Source organism: Rutilus rutilus, assembly GCF_951802725.1.
Source record: "Rutilus rutilus genome assembly, chromosome: 22".
Classification (NCBI taxonomy): domain Eukaryota; kingdom Metazoa; phylum Chordata; class Actinopteri; order Cypriniformes; family Leuciscidae; genus Rutilus; species Rutilus rutilus.
Genome location: NC_140227.1, coordinates 15,038,857 through 15,062,481, shown reverse-complemented (window position 1 = coordinate 15,062,481; position 23,625 = coordinate 15,038,857). Strand labels below are relative to the sequence as shown.

Below are 23,625 nucleotides of genomic sequence, written 5' to 3'. Positions count from 1 at the left end.
ATAAAGGTAGTTTTTAGAGTATAAAGTGTTAATACGATCTTAAAAAGGTTACAGTTTCACAAGAGACAATGTTGCAGACGCTTACCAACTCTGGAGTTTTCTTGAGAAAACGGGTTCCCACCTGGGTTCAGGGTCACCCCAAAGGTCTTATTCCCAAACGAGGCATCACAGGGATCCACATAGAGAAGAGAGCCACCAAACCCCACCTCTGCCAGTAGAGAGAGCTGTTGAGAGATGAGGAAACTCTAAATACAAGGCAATTTTTAACTTACTGTTCAAATGTTTGGGGGCGTTTAAAGTATTTTATGTTCAACCAAGGCATTTATTTAAACAAAAACACAGTAAAATAGAGTTGTTTTTTCTCCAATTATTACGATTCCATATGTTCCATAGTGCTTCTATTTTATATAGAATTTTCCATTTTAATATATTCTTAAATGTGTTTTTTTCCTGTGATGGCAAAGCTGAATTTTCAGCGGCAGAAAAAAATTATTCTATTTTATAGAAGCATTTTCACTAGTGGTTGTAGACATTTGGACCCCTCAGGATATGAATATAACATTTGGTACTAAGCTTCGACTCAGAAATAGTGTGCAATCCAAATAGTTAGTTGGAATCAGTGAGTCAAGGTCTCTTTAGTTTACTAGTTCTCTCCGGCCCCTGGTGTGGGTGGACAATGTCATAATAGCAAGAGTAATTAATGATCTCTCTGTGCCATCTCAGTCTGTGTGAGTATCTGAGTGTCTTTGGCGTAACAGCTGGGAGCACTGGGCAGCTCTTCTCACTATAGCTTCCAACAGCTCTGCTAAATTAGCCAAACCACAGTATCTATCACATCACCTCAACTAGAATGGAGGAATTCAAATGTATCTTTATGAAAAACACAATATAACAATATATATTTATATATAGATTTACAGATTTGTACAGATTTCCTCTGTTCAAAAAAAAAGAAAAAAAAGTGTATATATACACACACACACACCAATATACTATATATATATATATATATATATATATATATATATACAGTGCTATGCATAAGTGAATACACCCATGCTAAAGTTGACTAAAAAGAGGAATAAAAAAATCATATTTTGGAAATTTAACTTAATGCCTTAATTAAAAAAATTAGGAAAAATCCAACCTTTAAGGACACCAATTTTCTTTGTGAATGAATAATGTATCGTAAATAAATAAATGTTCTTCCTTAAAATACATGGTGCATAAGTGTGTACACCAATACACAAGTATTTAAAAAAAAAAATGTTTAGGATACTATGCATCCTGATAAAGTTCCCTTGGCCTTTGGAATTAAAATAGCCCCACATCATCACATAGCATTCACCATACCTAGAGATTGGCATGGTTTTATTTCAGTTAGCCTAATAGCTAGTTTGATTTGCATTGAGAGATGATCTTATGGAAAGTACCCCATGCCAATCTCTAGGTATGGTGAAGGCTATGTGATGATGTGGGGCTATTTTAATTCCAAAGGCCAAGGGAACTTTATCAGGATGCATAGTATCCTAATTTTTTTTTTTTTAAATACTTAAAAATAAAAATCTGCCTGCTTCTATGGGAATTTAACATAGGGGTGTACACACTTATGCACCATGTATTTTAAGGAAGAACATTTATTTATTTACGATACATTATTCATTCAGAAAGAAAATTGGTGTCCTTAAAGGTTGGATTTTTCCTAATTTTTTAAATTAAGGCATTAAGTTCAATTTCCAAAATATGATTTTTTATTCCTCTTTTTAGTCAACTTTAGCATGGGTGTATTCACTTATGCATAGCACTGTATATATATATATATATACACATACATACATACATGCATACACATACACACACACACACACACACACACACACACACACACACACACACACACCAAGGAGACAACAGTGTCAGTGATGGCCATGATGAAATATGAGGTATGTGATGTGGGAAAGCAAACTAAGTATTACTTATCTGATATATTATCTGAAAATAATATTTTATTGCAGTCATTTAATTCAATATATTTTGGTAAATTATGCAAAAAGGATGGAAATATTCTATATTCTGTATGTAATTCGAACATGCTAAAATACTACTTTTTTAATAGATGAAGAAGGTTTTAAAACTGTCACTTCTACAGAATGCCATTATAGATGAAACATAATTTAAGATGTGGATATGCTCATGTTTCAGAAAGATTACAGAGGTTTCCTGTTATGCCTACATATCCACTGTTAGTAGACAAGTGAAATAAACAAGGAGGAGTGAAAAGTGTGTTTAAGATAGTTTATTTTCTAAGAGTCCACAGGGCCAAAAGTGCCCATAGTTGAAGAAACACCCACATAAAAATCAATGACCTCAATGTAGAGCAAATAATTCCCAACTTGACTAAATTTGAACTGCATACTCCTTTCTTCAGGGGTAAAGAATGAGGATGTTGCTGTCTTACATGGCAGACATTTATATCATCTGAGTCACTGTTCAAAGGTCCCTGTTTGCCTTGAACATCTAGTCGACAATCTCACTAATGACGCCGTATTCCATATGCGCAGCGGCACATCATTTATGCTGATCGTGCCAGCCGTGTCAGCGGTTAGACTGTGTCAAACAGACGGGCACATTTGGTGCGAAGGCAGATGCACCACTGGGTGTTGTGCAAATGAAACTCCCTAGCACCTGACATCCATATGAAAAGCCAGCCAGAACCCAGTCCCCATGCACGATAAAGATAATTAGGCTTGTAACAGGCTTGGAAATCTTTTTCTTTTCAATACGGGTGTTGTTCAAAGATAGCAATCAACACCTTGTATGTATTTCGGTTGCTTGGGAGTGTCAGCTTATGATGCTGCCATGGATCATGCTTCTTGCTAAATGCCAACAACTTGTCCTTCACGGGAATACAGAGGACCACAACTAAACACACAGCACTTGACATTTACTTACTGTCTCTAATGCACACAGCGTCTCAAAGAGGATCAAGAGGAAATTAGCCAATAATCTTCCTGCCACAATTTTTTTTAATTACTTTTTTGTAGGGTTGCCATTATTAAATTCACTGAAATTAAATCCGTTCATGTTAATTTGTTCCATTATTGCTTTTCCCAAACCTGTAATTACAACTGATCACTAATTACTTCAACCCAAACAAATTATTAAAGATACTAAAATTATATACAGCAAACGAGTATGTTTATAAATGTCAAGGAACTATATTTAAAAGCCTCAAAAAACATTTGCTGTTAATCTACCCTCAGGCCATCCCAGATGTCCCAGACTTTTTCTTTGGTTGAACAATAAGAAGATTTTTTGCTGAAACCATGATTTCACCAATCCTTGGTGATTCGTATTTAATGCAAGTCAATGTCTACCGTCACTTTGAGGGTCAAAAATAAATATTTACATATTTACACATTTATGAGGTCTTATTAAACGAAACAATCATACTGTTGAAGAAATTGAACATTATTATCTGTAATCAACACCCTCGGCAAACGGTCCTGAGCGCATTCACAACAGTCTGAAAGCGTGAGTTTCATGTCGCATAATGATGTGTGTGCAGGAGCTCAAACGTTGAGAATCTTTGAAAAGTCAATCTTACCGATTGAGATCACGCATATGTAGGTTGGTTGATGCATCAATGATAAGCACAAGTAAGTATGATTTTGATGAACAACACAACACATGCGCCCTCCCTCTCTGTCGTAAACAAACACCGCATCAGCTCACGAGTGAGTTTGCTTCCGCACATGTCATTATGTGGCAGGAAGCTCGTGCTTCAGACTGTCGTGAATGCGCTCAGGATCGTTTGCAGCGGCTGTGAATTTCAGGTAATAATGATGTAAATAATGTTTCTTGCACAGACCGATCGTTTCGCTTCATAAGACCTCAATGTATCGTCAGGAGCCACAGGTATTAATTTTTTTTTTGCCTGTATATGTTGTTTTTTTTACCCTCAAAGTGAAGCTAGCATTAACTAGCATTATATGAATCACCAAGGACTTTGTTTCAGCAAAAACATATTCTTATTGTTCAACTGAAGACAAATGAAAGGGAAAAACTGAAGAAAAGCACATTTTCATTTTTGGGTGAACTATCCCTTTAATATAGATGTTTATATATACAAACATATGAAGATGAATGTAAAGACTTTACCACAAATTTTTTTTTTTTTTTACTTAAAATATGAATTTTAGGAATATTAATAAAAATAACATATAGCACATAAAAACATATAGATACACATTTTATTTAAGGCAATCTAACAAAGAATTATATAATACATTGTGCAAATATACATTTTACACAATTATTATTTCAATTTTACACTATGTGTGTGTGTGTGTGTGTGTGTGTCCCATGCTGGCAAAATAAGTCGGAATGCCCACAGGCTAATTATGAGCTACATGCAAAAACAAGTGAAAATGTCAATTTGGGTAGAATTTGAGGATTTCACAAAAATGAGCTCATTAAGCCCTCGCCTAACCATCCCAATGCTCCAAATAGCAATTAGACATCAAAAAGTATCTTTATCTGTACATTTTCTGAGAGGAGTACCTTTCGCGCCATCTGTTATGTCTTAAATGAACGTTTGAAACGTATTACCACTAGCCCATGAAGTTACAGTCGCGGGATCTATGGATTTATTCACATGAAAATTCTCGGCACTAACATACAGTTGATCTCATTAAATGGCAAATTAAACCCAATGCACTATTGAAATTGATTTCTGGACGTTGTAATGCATTTTTTTCCGAAAATTGTTATTGTACACAAAAATTACGCTACTGGTTGGAGATGTGTGTTCGATTGCTCGAGTTTTATTCCGTTTTTTTATTCCCAACTGTACATTGGTTAGGAATTAAATGACTAGAATTTATTCACACCTCTACTATTGAATCCAACGTATCACCAGCACTCGGATTTACTTCCATGGTGCTGTCAAGTATGACTTGCAGTCTGTGAGGTAAACTAAACGCTATTGGCTAAATGAAAAGGGGGAGGAGCCATTCAATATGTCCCGCCTTAGGTTCCTGTTTCAGTGGAAATCACATCAACGCATCATACAAAGCCTTCATAAAACTTTATCCCAATTTTTCTCAAAATTTAGTTGGCTGACTCTATCGACTTCAAACAGGTGTAGATCAGTCATTTTGTTTTGTCTTATTCCAACAAATCATACATCATTTTAAAGGTTTTTCTTAATAGAGAATGAAATGAAGGATGAAAATAACAATAACTCATCTCTGAAAATTTGCTCGATGTGACTCATTTTGCCAGCAGGGGTCACATATCAAATCAGTAAGTGGACTATATATATTCCACTTACTGATTCAATCTAATTTATTTCAAAGTGGAATTTTTACTTAGATGTTGCTACTTTTACTCAATTACATAAATTATTTTAGTTTTTAGTCCCATTTAGTGCACATTATTTCAAGTTTAATGCTGTTGCCCTGATTGAGGCTTAATTCACTCAAAAAAAACAAACAAAAAAAACAACAACACTTTTCTTGTTCCAGTAAAGAGTTTGTCCTATATATCTACATGTAGGCCTACTTTCTATAGCCTTGTTTCAAAATCTAGTTTTGAGGGTGACATTAGCGTTATATGGGAAAAAGTCTGTTCATATCTGTTGATTTACTCAGGGGAGACATTTACAAAAAAAATAAATACATGAAATGTGTATACTCCTAAAATATTTCCATTTCAGCACCTTCAGGGAAGGACAAGAACATCCGCGCACCCTGGGGAAATCTGCTGAAGAGTAGGGAAAACAGAAAAGCAAAAAGAACGACACCAACAGAACCAAGACAGCAACGTTGGAAAAGGCTGTTCTCTGCTAAGTGTACACTTGTTGATCATATTACGTTAATGACAGCATCTCACACTCAATGGACACAATCACTACGGAACCTCTTGCATTAAACAGCCTGTTTTGAAGCTATATGTGATATAGCTGTTTGAGACTATATTCTAAGGATTCTAAGTACAATTCTAAGATCAGGATTGAGAATTGAAAGGGTTTTTGGAGCTACTTGAGATATTGGTATGCTGTTTGTTATGAATGTCGCATGCTGCAAAGCATAAACATCATGAGCCATAATTCTTGTTTTACTGTGAAGGAAGACAAAAAAGTACCCTATAAATCTTTTAAAATCTAATAAAGGTGTTTCTGCCAAAACTGAGCCGAATGCTGGGAGTCAAATTTGCATTATTATCTATATTTGGACTGTGTGAGAGCGAGCTGTGTCAGCACAGGAGTGTGCATTGCGACAGAGATTGTAGATTAAGGTCTCGGATCAAAAGTGCCATCATTCTCTAGGCTAATTATCTGAAGAGGAGCAGTCAAAAAGCTTGATCCTCGCAGACTGAGAGTAAGCACTCGCTTTAAAGAAAATCAATAACTCTTCCCAAACAAATGACAGCTAAGAGTGCCTGGTACAGGGCTAGAATTCAAATCAAGAGTCTATTGGTCCCAAAAGTCACTGTTACCTTCATCACACAGTCATAACAATCGAATCTACAGTATGCTGATGAACGTAAGGCACTTTCTGTCAACATTAAGTGAATATTAATGAAAACTAAAACAAATATAAAACCATTAGTTTCTGTATTAATATTTAAAGGGATATTTCACCCAAAAAATTATAATCAAATTAATCATAATTTACTCACCCTCATGCAAAAACTATGAGAACACGTGCCATTTTTGATATATATATATATATTTTTTTTTTTTAAGTTTCCTTTTGTGTTCTGCAGAATAATTTGTTAAAAGGTTCTAACAAAATGAAAAGTTCTCCATGTTACAATATTGGCATGTTTTGCAAAAGAAATGTATAAGAACATCTTTTCACGAATTAGAAGTCATGGACACTTACTGTATCGCATTGCTACACTCATGTAAAGACATATAACATAAAAACAGGAAATTATAGATGTAATGTCTAAAGATTCTTGTCTGTTTTCAGATTCTAAATGCTTTTATTCATGCGTCCTTGATGATAGAAAGCACATTTGTGAGTGGCGTTGAGTACATTGAGTTCAAATCTTACATCATTTACATTTATTCATTTAGCTGAATACCATAACATAAAAAAAAAATAAAAAAAATATTGATAAACTTTCTGTGTTTTCTTTCTATAAAAACTGTTTTGTTGAATAATCAAATCAGAAGAATATTGATTAGTTACACTCTTCACTGAAAATAATATCCTAAAACAAATTAATCCATAAAATGTGATACTGCTTGTCATATTGGTTTGGGTTTTGGTTGTGTTCACAGCTTTTATTTTGAAATTCTCAAAGTCATGTGTCCTGTTTTTTTGTTTTGTTTTTTTTGTCATGTGACTCCCTGGCCCTCTTGTGCTTCCCTTGTCTTATGTGTCATGTTCTGATTGGTTGATTGTTCACAGGTGTTTCTTGTTAGTCTTGTTGTATAAATAGCCCTAATGTTTCCATTGTCTCTTGTCTAGCTTTGTCTGTGTAACTGCTGTTGGTGAGTTTCTTGTTCATGTTTAAGTTAATGTTTTGTACCATGCCAAGCCAAGCCTGTGTTTATTTTTGTATCTGCTCACGTTTGTATTCAATAAAGTTGCAATTGGGTTCATCTACACTTGCCTTCAGTGGACTTTATTACACTGCTTTGCAGGAGGAATATGAAAATAAGTCTTTGCACAAATGGAAAATCTTGTCATTTACTCAACCTCATGTCAGTACGAACCCATATGACTTTATCAACCATGAAACACAAAGATGCGAGGAAGTCGATTGTAACTGCTGAAGCACCAAAAGCCACATAAACTACCATAACAGTTCCAAGGCTTTTGAAGTCATGTGACTACTTTGTGTGAAAAACAGGCCGCAATTCAAACACGTATTCACACAAAATCTTGCGTTCAAAAAGTGCACACTCAAGTCTATATAAGGACAATAAGGCGGAGAAGAAACACGCTACTTGCATCATCAACAAATGAAGGAGGTTTGAGAACAAGTGATGTCACATTTACAATACAGACTTTGAGAACTCCTGAAAACTACTGAGGGGAGAACATGAAATACAAATACCACAAAACTAACAGGTTTCTTTCTTTGAATAAGTGAATTATAGGACATTACCTGTGCTTTACCCACTAATAAATATCAGTGATCCCCGTTACTCTAAAGTAATTGTCTTGGTGAAGGTTTACAGAGACATCATTAAAGGAACACTCCACCGTTTTTTGAAATAGGGCTTATTCACATTCTTTCATACATTTAGATAGGTGGGTAAATGCATTTTTGTCTCAGTGACATGGACATGTCACTTTTACTCAGGACATGCTAGCTGGCAACAAAGGATTCCATTCATTGTGCTAAGCTAAGCTAGCGCCGACCCTGTCAAACTAAAACAATGCATGCACTGAGACAAAAATGCATTTACCTACTTATCTAAATGTATGAAAGAATATGAATAAGCCCTATTTTTACGGTGGAGTGTTCCTTTAAGTAATTGTAAAAGATATGATTTGAGCTGTACCATATGTTTGCATTAACCACATATAATGATTTCCCAAATAGCTGCACAGTGATTTAATTATAAGAAATAACTTTCTTAAATCTCTGTTATGATTAAATGCCTCTTAATAATCATGGTTATTTGTTGGTCTAATGAGACTAAGTCAATCTAATTTAGTCATTAATGAAATCTCTTTGAAGGGATGCATCCACTTAATTATCAAGAATGAATGGCAGAAAATTGTTAATTCCTTTGTTCTTAAAAGTTTTGTGATTTGTCATATATACATAAACATAGGTATTTGAAGTTTTGATTTAATGGGGTCAATAAGCAGCAAATAATACCACATACACACTACTATTCAAAAGTTTGAGGCCAGTAAGATTTTTTTATTGTTGTGGAGAAAAAGTCTCCTTTTAATTACAGTAAAAACAGTATTATTCATATATTTTAAATGTATTTTATTTCTGTGATGCAAAGCTGAATTTTCAGCATCATTACTCCAGTCTTCAGTGTCACATGATCCTTCAGAAATCATTATAATATGATTTTACGGTAACTTTTGATCAATTGAATGCATCCTTGATGAATAAAAGCACTTTTGAATGGTACCTTGATTTACATAAAACACACACACACATATATATAACAACATACCTTGTAAAGCAAAGGTGCTAGTCCAAGTTTTAGCAGTGCTATTTTATTGGTCACATTTGTATTAGCTTGGACTCGTCTCAACTCCTCAGGGCTCCCATACTGAACGTCCACCACCTCTGCCTGGAAAAAAAAAAGACACATTTTTTTTAAACATTTACATTTTTAAAATGGTTGAGGGTAGAGTCTCCCCCAGCGTTCTGACCCCACTCGCTGTCTGTGTGTGTGGAATAACAAGCCTCTGATTTGTAATGTAGTGACTCACGTAACTCACCCCATAAAGCTATTTGTCACATTCATTACAGATAGCAAAGCATGAGTAAAAACAAAGTGAACATCTCAGGGGGTGTATAATGGGGGACAAGTACATATATTAGCCACTGTACTATAAATCACGCACCAACACAGCAAAGATGTCACAGCTTTGAAGGAATTCAAGGCAGATTCATGGCAGCTGCAGGCCGCGGCGTCCTTTTTGTCATTTCTTTTGCACTATTAAACCAGAACCCGGTGCGTGAGATTAAGAAAAGTGAGTACGTTCAAGTGACAAGGGCTGATGAGGTGGGGTCAAACTAAATGCTATTTAAGGCCCGGAGACACAAAGTGGAAATGCATTACCTGTGCTCAATTCATTTTTCATTAGGCTTGGAGGAAAATGAAACATCTCGCTATAGGATCACAAAACCACAAGACCAGTGAGAGATGGGATTTATCACTAATGTCTGCATTTGCATTATAAAAGTGTTCCGTCTAACCCCAAAGAAGCAGCAGAAAATTGGGAATGGATGAGATTTGCACCGAGAGGCTGTCATTAAGGTAATGAAATTAACGAAGGCACGCATAGTGGAGAACAAATCGCTCCTGTATACGAGCGACGGCTCGTTTCACGAGTCATCTCACCCCCTCGACTCGAAACAGCTAGAGGAAAATAACAATTGTTTTCACATCTACGTGATTGAGGAGCGCCTCGTAATTAAACATAATTTTGAGGAGAATGTTAAATAACACCCCAATCACACGGTGCCATTAGAGAGGATAGCAGCGACATGTCCACTGTGTATAAAATCTCAACACTCCTTCAATGCTCAATTTAATTTTTGCATTCCACATTAAAGAGGCAGCAGAGCGATATTACAGTGAGAATCTCTTGAAATTTAAAAGGAATTTAAAATGACCTCATTGTGTCCATTTGATTGAACTTTTTGTAAATATCCATGTTCGGACTCTAACACACGAGCTTTGTTGAGGTGTTGCAGAAACGTTTCATCATTTCACCGCTTTATTTTTTATATAACACAATCAATGTTAAATGAATACAAATGACCACTCCCAACAGTATAACTCACGTATCAAAGGAAACACTCATCAAGGCGTTTCATGCAACACATATAGAATAGGCATTTTTCCCCTGTCTCCATAGAGTAGCTATGGGATCAAATCCACTGCATGGCTCATATGTTCTAAAACTGCGAAGTCTGACCAATATGCAATTCTTTATTTATCAAAAAGGCTGAGTGAAGAGAAGTTCATGACAGCGCTGCGGGGTGTTTCTGATTATTGTTTGATCTTAAAGTTTTCAACAAAAATAAAATAGCTTCAACCAAAGCTAAAGTCAATGTCCCTTGCTCATAGACCTGAGAAAGTTATGGAAATTAATCCAATCTAAGCTAATCTATGCTGAAATATTTTATTTGGTAGTTTTACAAAATGTATAAGACTCCTGTCTTTGAGTAGACCAGAGACAAACATTCTGAAACTAAAGGAAAAGAAATGGAACTTTTATTCTCACTACCTGACCTCACTTTCTTTAAGAAATTAAGGGCAGTAATTGCCCAGCGCCTGCACCTGATCATCACTAATATGCTGTGGAGAGAAATAGCCAAGGAGCATGGAGGATTTAACTCATCAAAACTAATTAGCCTCGGGAGCCTCCTCACACTTATTACTGACCAGAGGTAAAGCCTCCAGTGAATTTACCACAAACCATCAAATTACCTGCAGTTTTTTTGGTGTTTATTTCTTGTTTAGACTTTAAAATGATTTGGCCATTTGAACTGAGCAAAATGATTGGGACAGAGTGACATTTATAGATTCTCTGAAGAAATGAAACTGCACCATGGGATTTCTTTGTTGATTGAGCTTTATATAAAAAGGGCATTCTTTGTTGGTACAAGTGATCATTTTCAGCATCATTTGATTGACAATTATCTGTTTCCACATGGTTGACTCAGTGAAGATGTCAATATCTGTGCTAATGCATAAATAATTAGTTTTGGGTAGAAAACATAAAAGATATACATTGGTAGAAACAGTCCCAGTTTATATACAAATTCCTGGTATTACCAACCAACCAATCATAAAACTTGTTAACAACAAACCAACCAACCAAACAAACAAATAAACTGACTGACAGACATACAAACAGAAATATATCAGTTTACAGAAGTAAAATCGGTTGTGAAAAGCGTTTTACGCTAAAAAGCCGCAAACAAATAAGATCTAAATCAATAATATAATAAATAATAAGTATTATTTATAGCTGAATAATAAGTGTAGAAGACTCAATGGGTCTCATTCACTAACCACGCACAAGCAGAAATTTGTGCGTGGAATTGCTGTACCAACGTTTTCACGAACAAATGATAGACCAAAAACTTTCAAACTAAAATGTATTCCAAATTCACAAAAAAAAAAAGTGTAGGAAAAAATGAACTTATGCAGAAAGCACTTTTTCTGTGCTGCATAATCGTGTTATGAAGTTATATTTCATCTTAACCCGACTAATATTAATATAATAATAATAATAATAATAATATATTTTATATTTTATATACAGTGCTATGCATAAGTTTAGACACCCATGCTAAAGTTGACTAAAAAGAGGAATAAACAATCATCTTTTGGAAATTGAACTTAATGCCTTAATTAAAAAAATTAGGAAAAATCCAACCTTTAAGGACACCAATTTTCTTTGTGAATGAATAATGTATCGTAAATAAATAAATGTTCTTCCTTAAAATACAGGGTGCATAAGTCTGGACACCCCTACATAGCCTTCAACATACCTAGAGATTGGCATGGAGTACTTTCCATAAGATCATCTCTCAATGCAAATCAAACTAGCTATTAGGCTAACTGAAATAAAACCATGCCAATCTCTAGGTATGGTGAATGCTATGTGATGATGTGGGGCTATTTTAATTCCAAAGGCCAAGGGAACTTTATCAGGATGCATAGTATCCTGGATCCATGAAGTAACTGGCCTTTAAAAATACAAATCTGCCTGCCTCTATGGGAATTTAACATAGGGGTGTCCAGACTTATGCACCCTGTATTTTAAGGAAGAACATTTATTTATTTACGATACATTATTCATTCACAAAGAAAATTGGTGTCCTTAAAGGTTGGATTTTGCCTAATTTTTTTAATTAAGGCATTAAGTTAAATTTCCAAAAGATGATTTTTTATTCCTCTTTTTAGTCAACTTTAGCATGGGTGTCTAAACTTATGCATAGCACTGTATTATATAATATTAATTTATATAAAATTATATAATAATACAATTTAATTTAATCCTAAATATATTTTTTCATATAGGCTACAGTGAAAGATTATAAGAAAACTGCGAGGTTTCTCTGAATTACTAACCCAATCTCACACCAATTTGCACGTATTTTACGAGGTGGCTAATTTGTACAAATTCATACTGTATGACCTCACTCGTACGATTTTTCAAAAAGCATCACCAGGAAGGACCACCACTAACCCCACCCCTAAACCTACCCATTACTGGAGTCTAGACACGTACGAGTGTAGGTCGTACGAAATTCATATGAATTAGCCACCTCGTGAAATACGTACGAATTGCTGTGAGATTGCGTTGGAATAACGCAGATTCACACGTATGTACACCTGGCTAATGATAGGCCTGTAATCTGGGTCTGGATAAAAATGTGTTTATTGTGTGAACTGGTTTTGAGAATGTAAAGGAAAGAATACGTGGAAAGCCCTTATATGGAGATGTTTGGGCGTGTTTTATGCAAATGACTAACCTCGTGCATGTGGTTGCTCATTTAGAATACTCCAAATTCACTAACATCCGAATGATTTTAAGAAAAATGTAATATGTTGTGAATTAGGTGGAGATTCCGGGTTGTACGTCAGAACGTAGGCTCACTATTGGCCAGCATCACACACATGACCAGCGTCGGCCAATAGTGAGCCTACGTTCTGACGTACAACCCAGAAGCGCTGCGCTGTTACATTACGTGAACTCACACAGAGGCCCACACAGAAGAAAATTAAATGTTTTTCTTGCGCACAAAAACCACTGTTGTCACTTGGACTATTTTAACGATGTCTTTACTAACTTTTCTGGGATGGCAGATATCGATTATATAGAAGCCTATGAAGGAGTGAGCCAGCTCTCAGATTTCATCAAAAATATCTTAATTTGTGTTCCGAAGATGGACGAAAGTCTTACGGGGTTGGAACAACATGAGGGTGAGTAATTACTGACAGAATTTTCATTTTTGGGTGAACTAACCCTTTAAATGAAAACTATCATGACGCATTCTTAAAATAGAAAAAGATGATATCGCTGTGCATCTGTATGTTTTCAGTGGAAAAAAGGTGAATATTTTAGCCCAGCTGTGGAGCTGGGAGTTGGTAAAAGTACATTATGTAAAATGCCCAGTGACCCATGAGTGGCTCAGGATAGCTGGATGAATCTCTAACGCCTCAGCACGAGATCCCTGAGCATTTCATCCATCATGCCGGTCGTATTTGTTTTTCCCTGCTGATTTTTAGACATTGCAAATGCAGTTTAATTTACATCGAAGCCTTGAGTATGTGCAGTGTTATGATGGATGACTTTGACCCCCCTTGTGGAGGGCGACATGAAAGACCGACTGTGACTAAATCTGAGAACTTTTTACTGAAGCTTATCCCTGTTAGATACAGTGTGTCTGTCTTGAAACGGATAATGGCCATGCATCTTCCTTCGACATTTCCTGTTCCCTTCAGAGACAGAAAGCATAACCTCTAAAAATAACTAGAGAATATATCACACACGTGTGTGAAATGGGTTCAGTCTTGCATAATGGATTTGTTTTAACCTTCCGACAGGATGAAGCATTCAGCGCTGTGAAAGTAAGAGTGTGTTTGCACAAAAATATCTGATGCTATAAATACACAGGGAAACACTGGGGCTAAACGAGAAAATTAACTTCTAGACACAGGTGTAACACATGAAGGCAAATCAAAAACTATGGCAACAGATGAATTAACACATGAAACTGAACTGGGAAGAGGGCAAAACCAAACGGTCCAACTCAAGCAAAAGACACACCAAATGTGACAGTGAGTGGTGTAAAGCGTGTGTGCCTAGAGTGAGGAGCAAAAATGTGAAAGTTTCACTTGTAGTGTGGAGTGGTTGGGTGATCACTCGGATCAGGGTTTCACTCGCCAGTGATTCTTCAGAAATCATCAATGTTCAAAACAGCTGTTCTTTTGTAGAAACCATGATACTTTTTTTTTTCCACAGGATTCTTTGACAGATTAAAAGGTCAAAAGAACACATATATATATATATATATGTATGTGTGTGTGTGTGTGTATATTGTAACATTATAAATGCCTTTACTGACACTTACGATCAATTCATTGCATCCTTCATGAATAAAAGTACTAATTAAAATAAATCTTACTGAGCCCAAATTTTTTAACAGTAAAGTAACTTTTAGGTCTTTTTTATTTTTTATTTTTTATAACAGTACCTAAAAATGTACTTAAAGTGGTAACAACTAAACATTTTTCAAGGTAAAAATGTCAACTAATCTGACAAAATCAATCTGACAAATTAGGTTACACAGACAAAATGATAACATAAAAAAATGAAAAATAAATACAGGTTAGGTCAGTTAGAAATATACACTTGAGGTTACAACTGCAAGTTTTTTTTCACGTTTTAGGTTGTCTTGGCATATCCAAATGCATTTAGGTTGATTACCATGTAAAGCACATTCCACATTTTTAGGTTGGCCAACATTATCACACAATCATGTTTTAAGTTATAGACCCATATCTGATATTTCTAGTACAACTGTGAGTGTGGTATTGATCTCTTGATGGTACAATGTAACTCACCACTAGACTTCCCACTGCAGAGTAGGCTGCAAAGGCAAAGGGTTCAGTCGTGGATGTGGATGGCTGTCCACACCTCGCTCCGCTGGGCAGGTAACAGTGGTTTCCAATCTTATCCACGATCGTGCTGAGGGCGGGTCCGGGATAGCTCAGAAGAGCCGTGTGATTAGTAACCCGGACGTCTTTTAATCCGAGCTCCTCCCACCGCTGAGCGATGTACTTGACCTTGGGCTCTTCTGTGAGATCGGACAAGCTGTCAAAGTCCCTGTGTCGAAGCAGACACAACAGGAAAGAAACATCAATAAATGCATGTAGTATTTTGCAAAGGCACCCCTTTACAACCCAACGACAAGACGACACTTAAAGCATTGATGAATATGTGCAAGACTCATTATCATTAGCGTAATTAGCACATTGTTGACTTTAGGTTAACATTTGTTTTCCTCAAAGGTATTTACATGGTCTATTGACATAAAGCTGCAGCTAGAAATGTGGGACAGAAATGGAGAGAGGGCCTCCATAATTCATATTCCGGACAAGCTTCAGTTAATGTAACTGATGAATATGGCGGTGCAGGGAATCAATTGTCTCCTGAACAAACGGATGCACTATTAAAAAAGGATTGCCTGGAGAGAAAGTAAATTAGCAACAGACGGTTAAACATGAGAGTGAGAAATGAAGCGCTGCTAAGGTGCTCTGGCAGCTCGGCTTCGCTTATTTCCTACCCGTCACGGCACGTGGAAGGCACAAAGAGAAATACATTGTTATCTTGTAACTTGAAAACTTTGAGAGCTCTCAAGCCCATCAGCATGCCAGAGCTCACTCTGTGATTTTATGGGAGAAACAAGCAGGCCTGCCCATTCTTGCAATCTTCAAAACAAAATTAATTGAAGTGTAAAAGTAAGCCAAGAGCCTCCAGAGACTATAAATCATTTAGCTGCATTTTTCCCCTTTATCCTCTATGATGAATTTGCAGACGTTGATCATTGCCACATGACGCTAACAATATCCGTAACCCAAACAAAAAACTGGGACAGATTATTCCTCTTCTCTGCTAAAAAAAAACAAATCTCTCATTATACTACTTTTTCAGGTGAAAGAGGTTAAATCTTTTAAAACAGTTCTGATTTTGACAGCACAAAAAGAAAAGCAAGAACATCCTGGCATATTTGTACTGCCTAATATGAAGAGTACACACTAAATCAACAGTGTCTGGTACGCTTCATGCTGAGAGATGTTTTATATGCACAACAAATATTCTGTGTTCAATTCTAATCTGTTTTGTATTTGTGTTGTTCACTTGCAAATAGAACTGTGTAAAAAAAAAAAAAAGAGGTATTCATACAAAAAAATGTAATATATGAGATGGGAGGAAAAAGTCAATGCTTTTGCATTGTGTTTGCTCACAAAACCAAAAAGTTTCTAGGCGGAACATAAACATTTGACAAAGGAACGCAAAGTTTCTCAGAAGAACGCAAAAGCATTGACAAATTATTTTTTCCTCCACTTATTTTTCTTTTTTTTTTCTTTACCATGTCCCTTTAGGGGCTCTGTACAAATGAAAGCAACAGCTAACTTAATTTACAAAAGTATTTTTTTTTCCAGAAATTTGACCAATTTATTATTTAGACTGAGTAACAATAACAGTATTTCAGTTGTATTAATAAAAACAACAACAATGTAAATTAGTTTATTGTTTGATTTATCTAGTGTTTCTATGATAAATATGTATTAAATATATTGTAGGGTCACACACAGACACCAATGATAAACAAAACTAAATGAAACTAGACTAAACGAGACTAAACAAAATGAGACTAAACGAGACTAGACTAAACTAAACTAAACTAAACACAAAACAACGAAACAGCATGCAGAAGTCACCTTGTTCATGAAAGTTAAAAAACCAACAGTTAGGTGTTTTTCAATATTATTTAAGAATATATATTTTTTAACATTCAAGAAAATAAATGTATAACTTCAGATGGTAAATGTCTTATATACATATGGAAAACAAAGACGTGATTTTGACTAATTCTACCAGACATTTAACATAGTCATCTACAAGCCTCATAATTTGTCTGGACATTTTTTCTAGATAAACTCTAGACAATGTTCTTTCATATGGACGGAGTGGACAGAAAAGTTTTAAATTCCCTATTCCTGTTCAAAAATGTGCCACCGTTACAGAAGAAAGTAGTTTTTTGAGATTCCTTCTAGCTTCTCAAGCACATCCAGCGATTCAAGAGAGCGGACAAGCAGTCCAGCCCAGCATTGAGGCAAAATGACCTGACAGAGTGTGTCCAATCCCTCACGGCTGTGCATGGGTGCCTGGGTAATCTAATTAAAAGCGTGCTCTGCATGAGTGGAGAGGATGATTCCTAACCTCTCTCAGGTAATGCTTCTCCAACCTCCACCCCCACTACAGCTGGCACAAGACTTAAATAGTAACCCAAGACATTACTTATGGAGGAACTGTTTCTTCAAATGATTGTGTGACCAATTTTAGAGTGACCAGTTCGAAACGAATTACAAAGAAATGTCACTTCGTGGTGAATTAGTCTAGGATTTGGTGCTAAATAAAATGGGATCAGCATGGAATAACTTCTATCATTACATTTCTTGCAATACCTTTCAAATAATACATTTATCTGCAAATGAATGCAAAAATGAAAACAGATCATAAATTCAAATAGGAATACATACAGCATTAAAATATATCAATTCAAGTTTAATTGCATTTCTATTTGCAATTAAAGGCATGTTAAGCATTAAATATAATATTTGATCTTTGAATAAAAAAAATAAAAAATATATGTTTATTAAATAAAGGCCCGGTTTCACAGACATGGCTTAGATTAAGCCAGGACTAGGCTTTAGTTCAATTATGGCATTTAAGTGGCTTTTATAAATGTGCCTTAGAAAAAAAGAAAGAAAAAAAAAACCTTACTTGTGTGCTTCTGAAAAAACAATGACAATGACATATTTTAAGATATATCAGTGCAAGTTGCTTTCAGTTAAAACATCTCAAACATGGATTTTAGTCTGGGACTAGGCTTAAGCCTTGTTTGTGAAACCGTTGGATAAGCTTTAATATTTAGCTTTATTTTAATTTACAGAAGTGAGAACAGATCTCTCATATGAAGAAGAAACATTTTAACACAGTCTGTATGGTAAATGATTGAGACTAAACTCATTGCAGAAGTTTAATACTTAGAGAAAAAGGTTTAGAACAAACCTCAGCAGAATGATTGAAAAATATCAATACAGCAACCACCAAGTCTTGCAACCACTATAATTGATGCAGAAAATGAACCACCACACTTTAATGTTAACATGAAACCAACCAAGTTCGACATGAATCTATATTGCCATGGTTACATGGCTACCATTTATTCCATCAACCAAATCAAAGAACATTTTTTAGGATGGCTTTGTGGTAAATATCTAAAAGAAAAAGTATTTCCTATTTAGTTTAAATTCTTTAGAGTGAGCCTATTAAATGTGCTTTGGGTATACTTGTCTGGATTCATGTACATTTGAAACAAATCAGGTGAGTGAATCCATAACACATGGTGGCATACGTTACCTCATTACTAACTCAATATTTTCAATAAAAGGTCAAACCAGTTAACCCTGTGTCTGTAATGAAGACGTATATCCTCAACCTCTACTGTCTCTCCACTGACCAATCCCAGAAGAGATCAGATCAGAAGATGGTGAAGATAATCACCGATCCTACCGGTCACATATTGACCAAATCCAATCTCTTGTCAAGCAATGTTTGTTCATGCTCTCCACAGCACAACCCAATGACTGATGCTGCGTCTTCCATCTGGAGAAAAGATCAGTCACTACGTCACACAATCCAGGCTCACAGCTGACACTATTGGCTAGGAACAAGAGAAGTCTGCAAACCCTCGCGACGGCAGATCCTTAACTCAGCACCATCTGTTATGGAGACTAATACAGACATCAGGAGAGAAGCCCTGCTCTCCTGTCAAGGAACAGAAATCAGCCATTTCCACACATGAAGCCTGTCAACAAAGCCGCCAGATGAGGCATTATTTCTCCAAGCTTCAAAGCAATTCTGCTATCAGAATGAATATATTGATGTCAAACTACTATAATTCCCTTTGTTAGAAATATACCTCTAAATTGTGCTTTTGTGCAAGCGATTATGTTGAGCAAATACAAGTAGAGGACTGAATCCCCTTTTAATTAAATACGGTTGAGTGGAGATGACTGACAGCTGATGTATCTTGTCTAAGACTGCAGGTTGTCACCTGGGTTTTGCTTGGGGTGAAGCTAGCGTGCCGCCTGGATGACTATTGAACTGTGGCGGTGCTTTTATGGATGATAATAGTGGCGGTACTGAGTCCCACCATATAAAGGCGTTTGGCTTTTTTTGTCCCCCAGGGTCCTTGAAGGGGCCGTAGCGTGGTAGGTGAACAAAGAGAAAGATAGGAGATATTTGTGGAAGCTTTCACTCCATTGAAAATGTCTGACCCTTCTGTCCTTCAAAGGAACATTTCAAAAGGTGTGGGGGTTGGGTTGGATCAATACATTTAAAAAAAAAAAATCAATTTGATTTGCTCTTTCAGTCCCTGAGAAACTGAAATCAAATTTGCATGTGGTATATCAATTACAAAGACAATGATCAGCCACAACATTAAAACACTGATGATGTTTATTGAGCACCAAATCAGCATATTAGAATGATTTCTGAAGGATCATGTGACATTCATGCATTCAAAAATTCAGCTTCGCCATCACAGAAATAAATGAAATGTTCAAAATATACTAAAATACATACGTTTTTTTAACTCTTTCCCTGCAATTGACAGAAATGTCCATCATTTGTGAGACAACGCTTCCCCACCATTCATTTTGCGGAACTGCAATTTCCGGCGGTTATACGGTAGGGGGCGCTATTAAGCATTTTCTGAAAGAGTACTGAATATCCTGATCAAAACACATTTGAAAAAGAAGCAGAAACAAGCAATATCATATCTAATCATATGCATATGTAAAATAACATGATCAAAAATGCTGGTGATGGCTTGCAACGTAATTCAAAAACGCTGGCGGGTAAAGAGTTAACGTAGTAATATTTCAAAATATATGGTGAAATTGCCATAAATGGCCTTGGTGAGCATAAGAAACTTCTTTCAAAAACATTTAAAAAATTGTATTGACCCCAAACTTTTTAATGGTAAAATTTCTGGATGCTGTGTGATGCAATTATTATTTTTATTTTTTTGTCATGGCTGGGAATATTTGGTACCTGTAGCATGGCAGGAAAACAAGAAAAAAGAATACACAGTTTAATTTTTAAAAAGGCAAATTGAATATGAATATGCAGAAACAGCATTTACAAATGCATTTAGGTCAATGACTCTTTCGTCATCCATTTAACACACGCTCTCATCTAAAACACCAAAAATGAAGCATGACATCTAAACAACTCCTAAAATACACTGTTGTTGACTTTTCCACAGTCAGGAGGAAAACAAAAGATGCTGAACTTTCCTTGAACTTAGAAAAGAGATAAAAAGACACGTTTGCCTGGCAAGCTGGAGGCCCTGAACGGATTTCTAACACAGAGAAGACATCTGCATCAGTAATGCAAAACGATGCTCAAGTACATCTGCGATCACTCTCTTTCTCCAAGTGGATCCATCCTAAAGAAAGCAGTGAAATAAAACTGGGTTTATGACGACAAAGCTAGCAGCCCCGGGAGTCTGGGAGATGTGTTTAACAAATTACAACCAAGGGCTCCAAAGAGCTGTAGGATGAAAGGGAATAAACATTGGACACTTTTTAGTTAGGAATGTGTCGTTTTCAACAATTGAGAATATACATTTTAAGTCATTGTTTTTAAAATACCTACTCAATTCTACAGCCTCTCACTACCTCTGCGGTCAACAAATGCATGGAAAAAGGCATGTATGGTTTGTGTTTACTACAAAAAGTACACATATGTACGTGTAATCTGAAATGGCTCAAAGTGGTTTTAGTGATTTGTATAAAGCAGGGTTTCTCAAAGTGGTATTGGAAAACCCCTGAAGGCTTGTGAGAGAATTGCTAATAATTAATTAAATCACAAAAATGCTAAATTAAAATAAATTATTTAAAATATAAAAGCAATCAAAACAAAACACTTAAAATAAGATTAAATATTATTATTTGTTTACCTGCATGTCATTTGACTTGAACATTGGCCAAAGGGTTTTTTTTTTTAATTGAAATATTAACTTAAACTCTCATGGGAGTCATTTACGTTTACGTTTTGGCAATTCCTGCTATTTAAAAAAAAAAAGAAGTATTTTTAGATGTTACATTCACACCATCAACATGACTATTTAAGAAACTTTTCAAAGAAAGTAGCTGAAAGAACAAGATATATATACATATATATATATATATATATATATTTTTTTTTTTTATTATTATTATTATTTTTTTTTACAAAAATAGAAAAAGCATAAATAAATACAATTATAATAAACAAATAATTACAATTAATTTATTAAATAACAAGAATAATTCATAATAAATAAAACAAATCCCCAATAAATAAATACTCCACCCTTCACAACTATGCAAACTGTGTTCAGAAGTGATTTTGTGTGTTTTGCCACAGTACTTCATCTGAATTATAAAACAGTGAATCAGACGCTAAAAACAGCATGTGCAACTAAATGAGCTCCCAGTTGACGTAATTCATTCTTAGTGAATCCTCCTTATACCAACTTAAGTAACCTACGGTCTTCATTCATCTGGAGTGTCTTAGTAAGCAGAGGGGAATAAACTCACAAAAACAGCTTAACGCAAGCACAAACAAGAATACAAAGGAGTCAAACAATAAAAAAAAAGGACAGAGAAAATTAGATTAGATGTTGAGTAAAGGACGGTGTGAAGTAAGAAGATAAAGTCTGGATGTGATCAGTATAATGTATGAGACTCAGAGCTCTCTTGGCAGTTGACAGTTAATAGTTTTATGCTGACCTTCCTGTACCCAATACCACCATTACACAGCAGCTAAACGGCAAGTGTCTTTAAATTACATCTAATGTTCTGAACATGAGAGCAAGGCCTTGCTAAAAACACAACAAAGCCACTGTGAGAGTGTTTCAGACCGTGGCCTCTTCACCTGACCACGCAAACTCCTTTTGGCACAGCTATCATTTTTCAGTGAGACGCTGCCCTTTCACACAGATCTCACTGATGCTCAAAAGAACAGCCTTTACTGGCAACCAGACAAGCCAGTGTGTGAAAGGAAGAGATGTTACAGACCCTGATCCAAGGATTACTGGAGCTTCTGCCCTCTGGCCAAGCTTTGGATCACAGCTTTACTCTGTCTGTCAAGTTCTCTCGCTTTCTCCCACATATTGTTTTTATAGACAAGTAATCATTAATGTCAATAATCGACAACAAATGTTTTAGTCGAAACAAAAATGGGTCTTTTTTTATATGCTAAAACATTTTAAATCAGTTTTACATGCATACATACTACCATTTAAAAGCTTGGGGACGGTAATATTTTTTGCTAATTACAATTTAAATTTATTGTAAAATGCAATTTATTCTTCTGACGGCAAAGCTGAATTTTCAGCAGCCATTAGTCCAGCCCTCAGTGTCAAATTATCCTTCGGAAATCATTCTAATATGCTGATTTGGTGCTCAAGAAACATTTCTTACTGTTATCAGTGTTGAAACCTGTTTAATATTTTTGTGGAAACCATGCCAAATTTTTGTCAGGAATTTGAGGAATAGAAAATTCAAAAGAATAACTTTTTTTTCTTTTTTCTACAAATAAATAAATTAATAAAAGTATTAATTTCTTTAAACAAAAGTCTTACTGAAATCTTGGAAAGATGGACATAATTATTGTGACACACCTCTTAATTAGTGAATTCAAAGTGTCTCAATCAGACCCATTGCCACAGGTGTATAAAAATCAAGTACCAAGCCATACAGTCTGCATTTACACATTTTTGTTAAAAGATGGGTCATTCTGAAGAGCTCAGTGAATGAAAGAATGGTGCTGTGATAGGATGCCACCTTTGCAATAAGTAAGTTCGTGAAATTTCATCCCTGCTAGATATTCCACGGTCAACTGTAAGTGGTATTATTGGAAAGGTGAAGCGTTAGGAACAGCAGCAACTCAGCCACGAAGTAACAGAGTCATTGAGGTCCATGGTGCGTGAAAGTCACCAACACTCTGCTGATTCCATAGCTGAAGAGATCCAAACTTCCACTGGCATTAATATCAGCAAAAACACCTGTGCGGTGGGAGCTTCATGGTATGGGTTTTT

The 23,625-nt window shown here is 35.6% G+C and overlaps 1 protein-coding gene across 1 annotated transcript in view; it reads right to left on the bottom strand.

The window, feature by feature from the left end:
* naaladl2 (N-acetylated alpha-linked acidic dipeptidase like 2) overlaps nt 1–23,625 on the bottom strand; it is a gene marked incomplete at its 3' end in the record, with an annotated part of 289,380 nt that overhangs the window by 154,098 nt on the left and 111,657 nt on the right. Inside the window, exons 3-5 of the mRNA XM_084394580.1 lie at nt 15,308–15,569; nt 9,164–9,283; nt 86–224 (exon numbers count right to left, since the gene is read on the bottom strand). Coding sequence (XP_084250706.1) covers nt 86–224; nt 9,164–9,283; nt 15,308–15,569 — 521 coding nt within the window. The remainder of the gene's footprint in view (nt 1–85; nt 225–9,163; nt 9,284–15,307; nt 15,570–23,625) is intronic.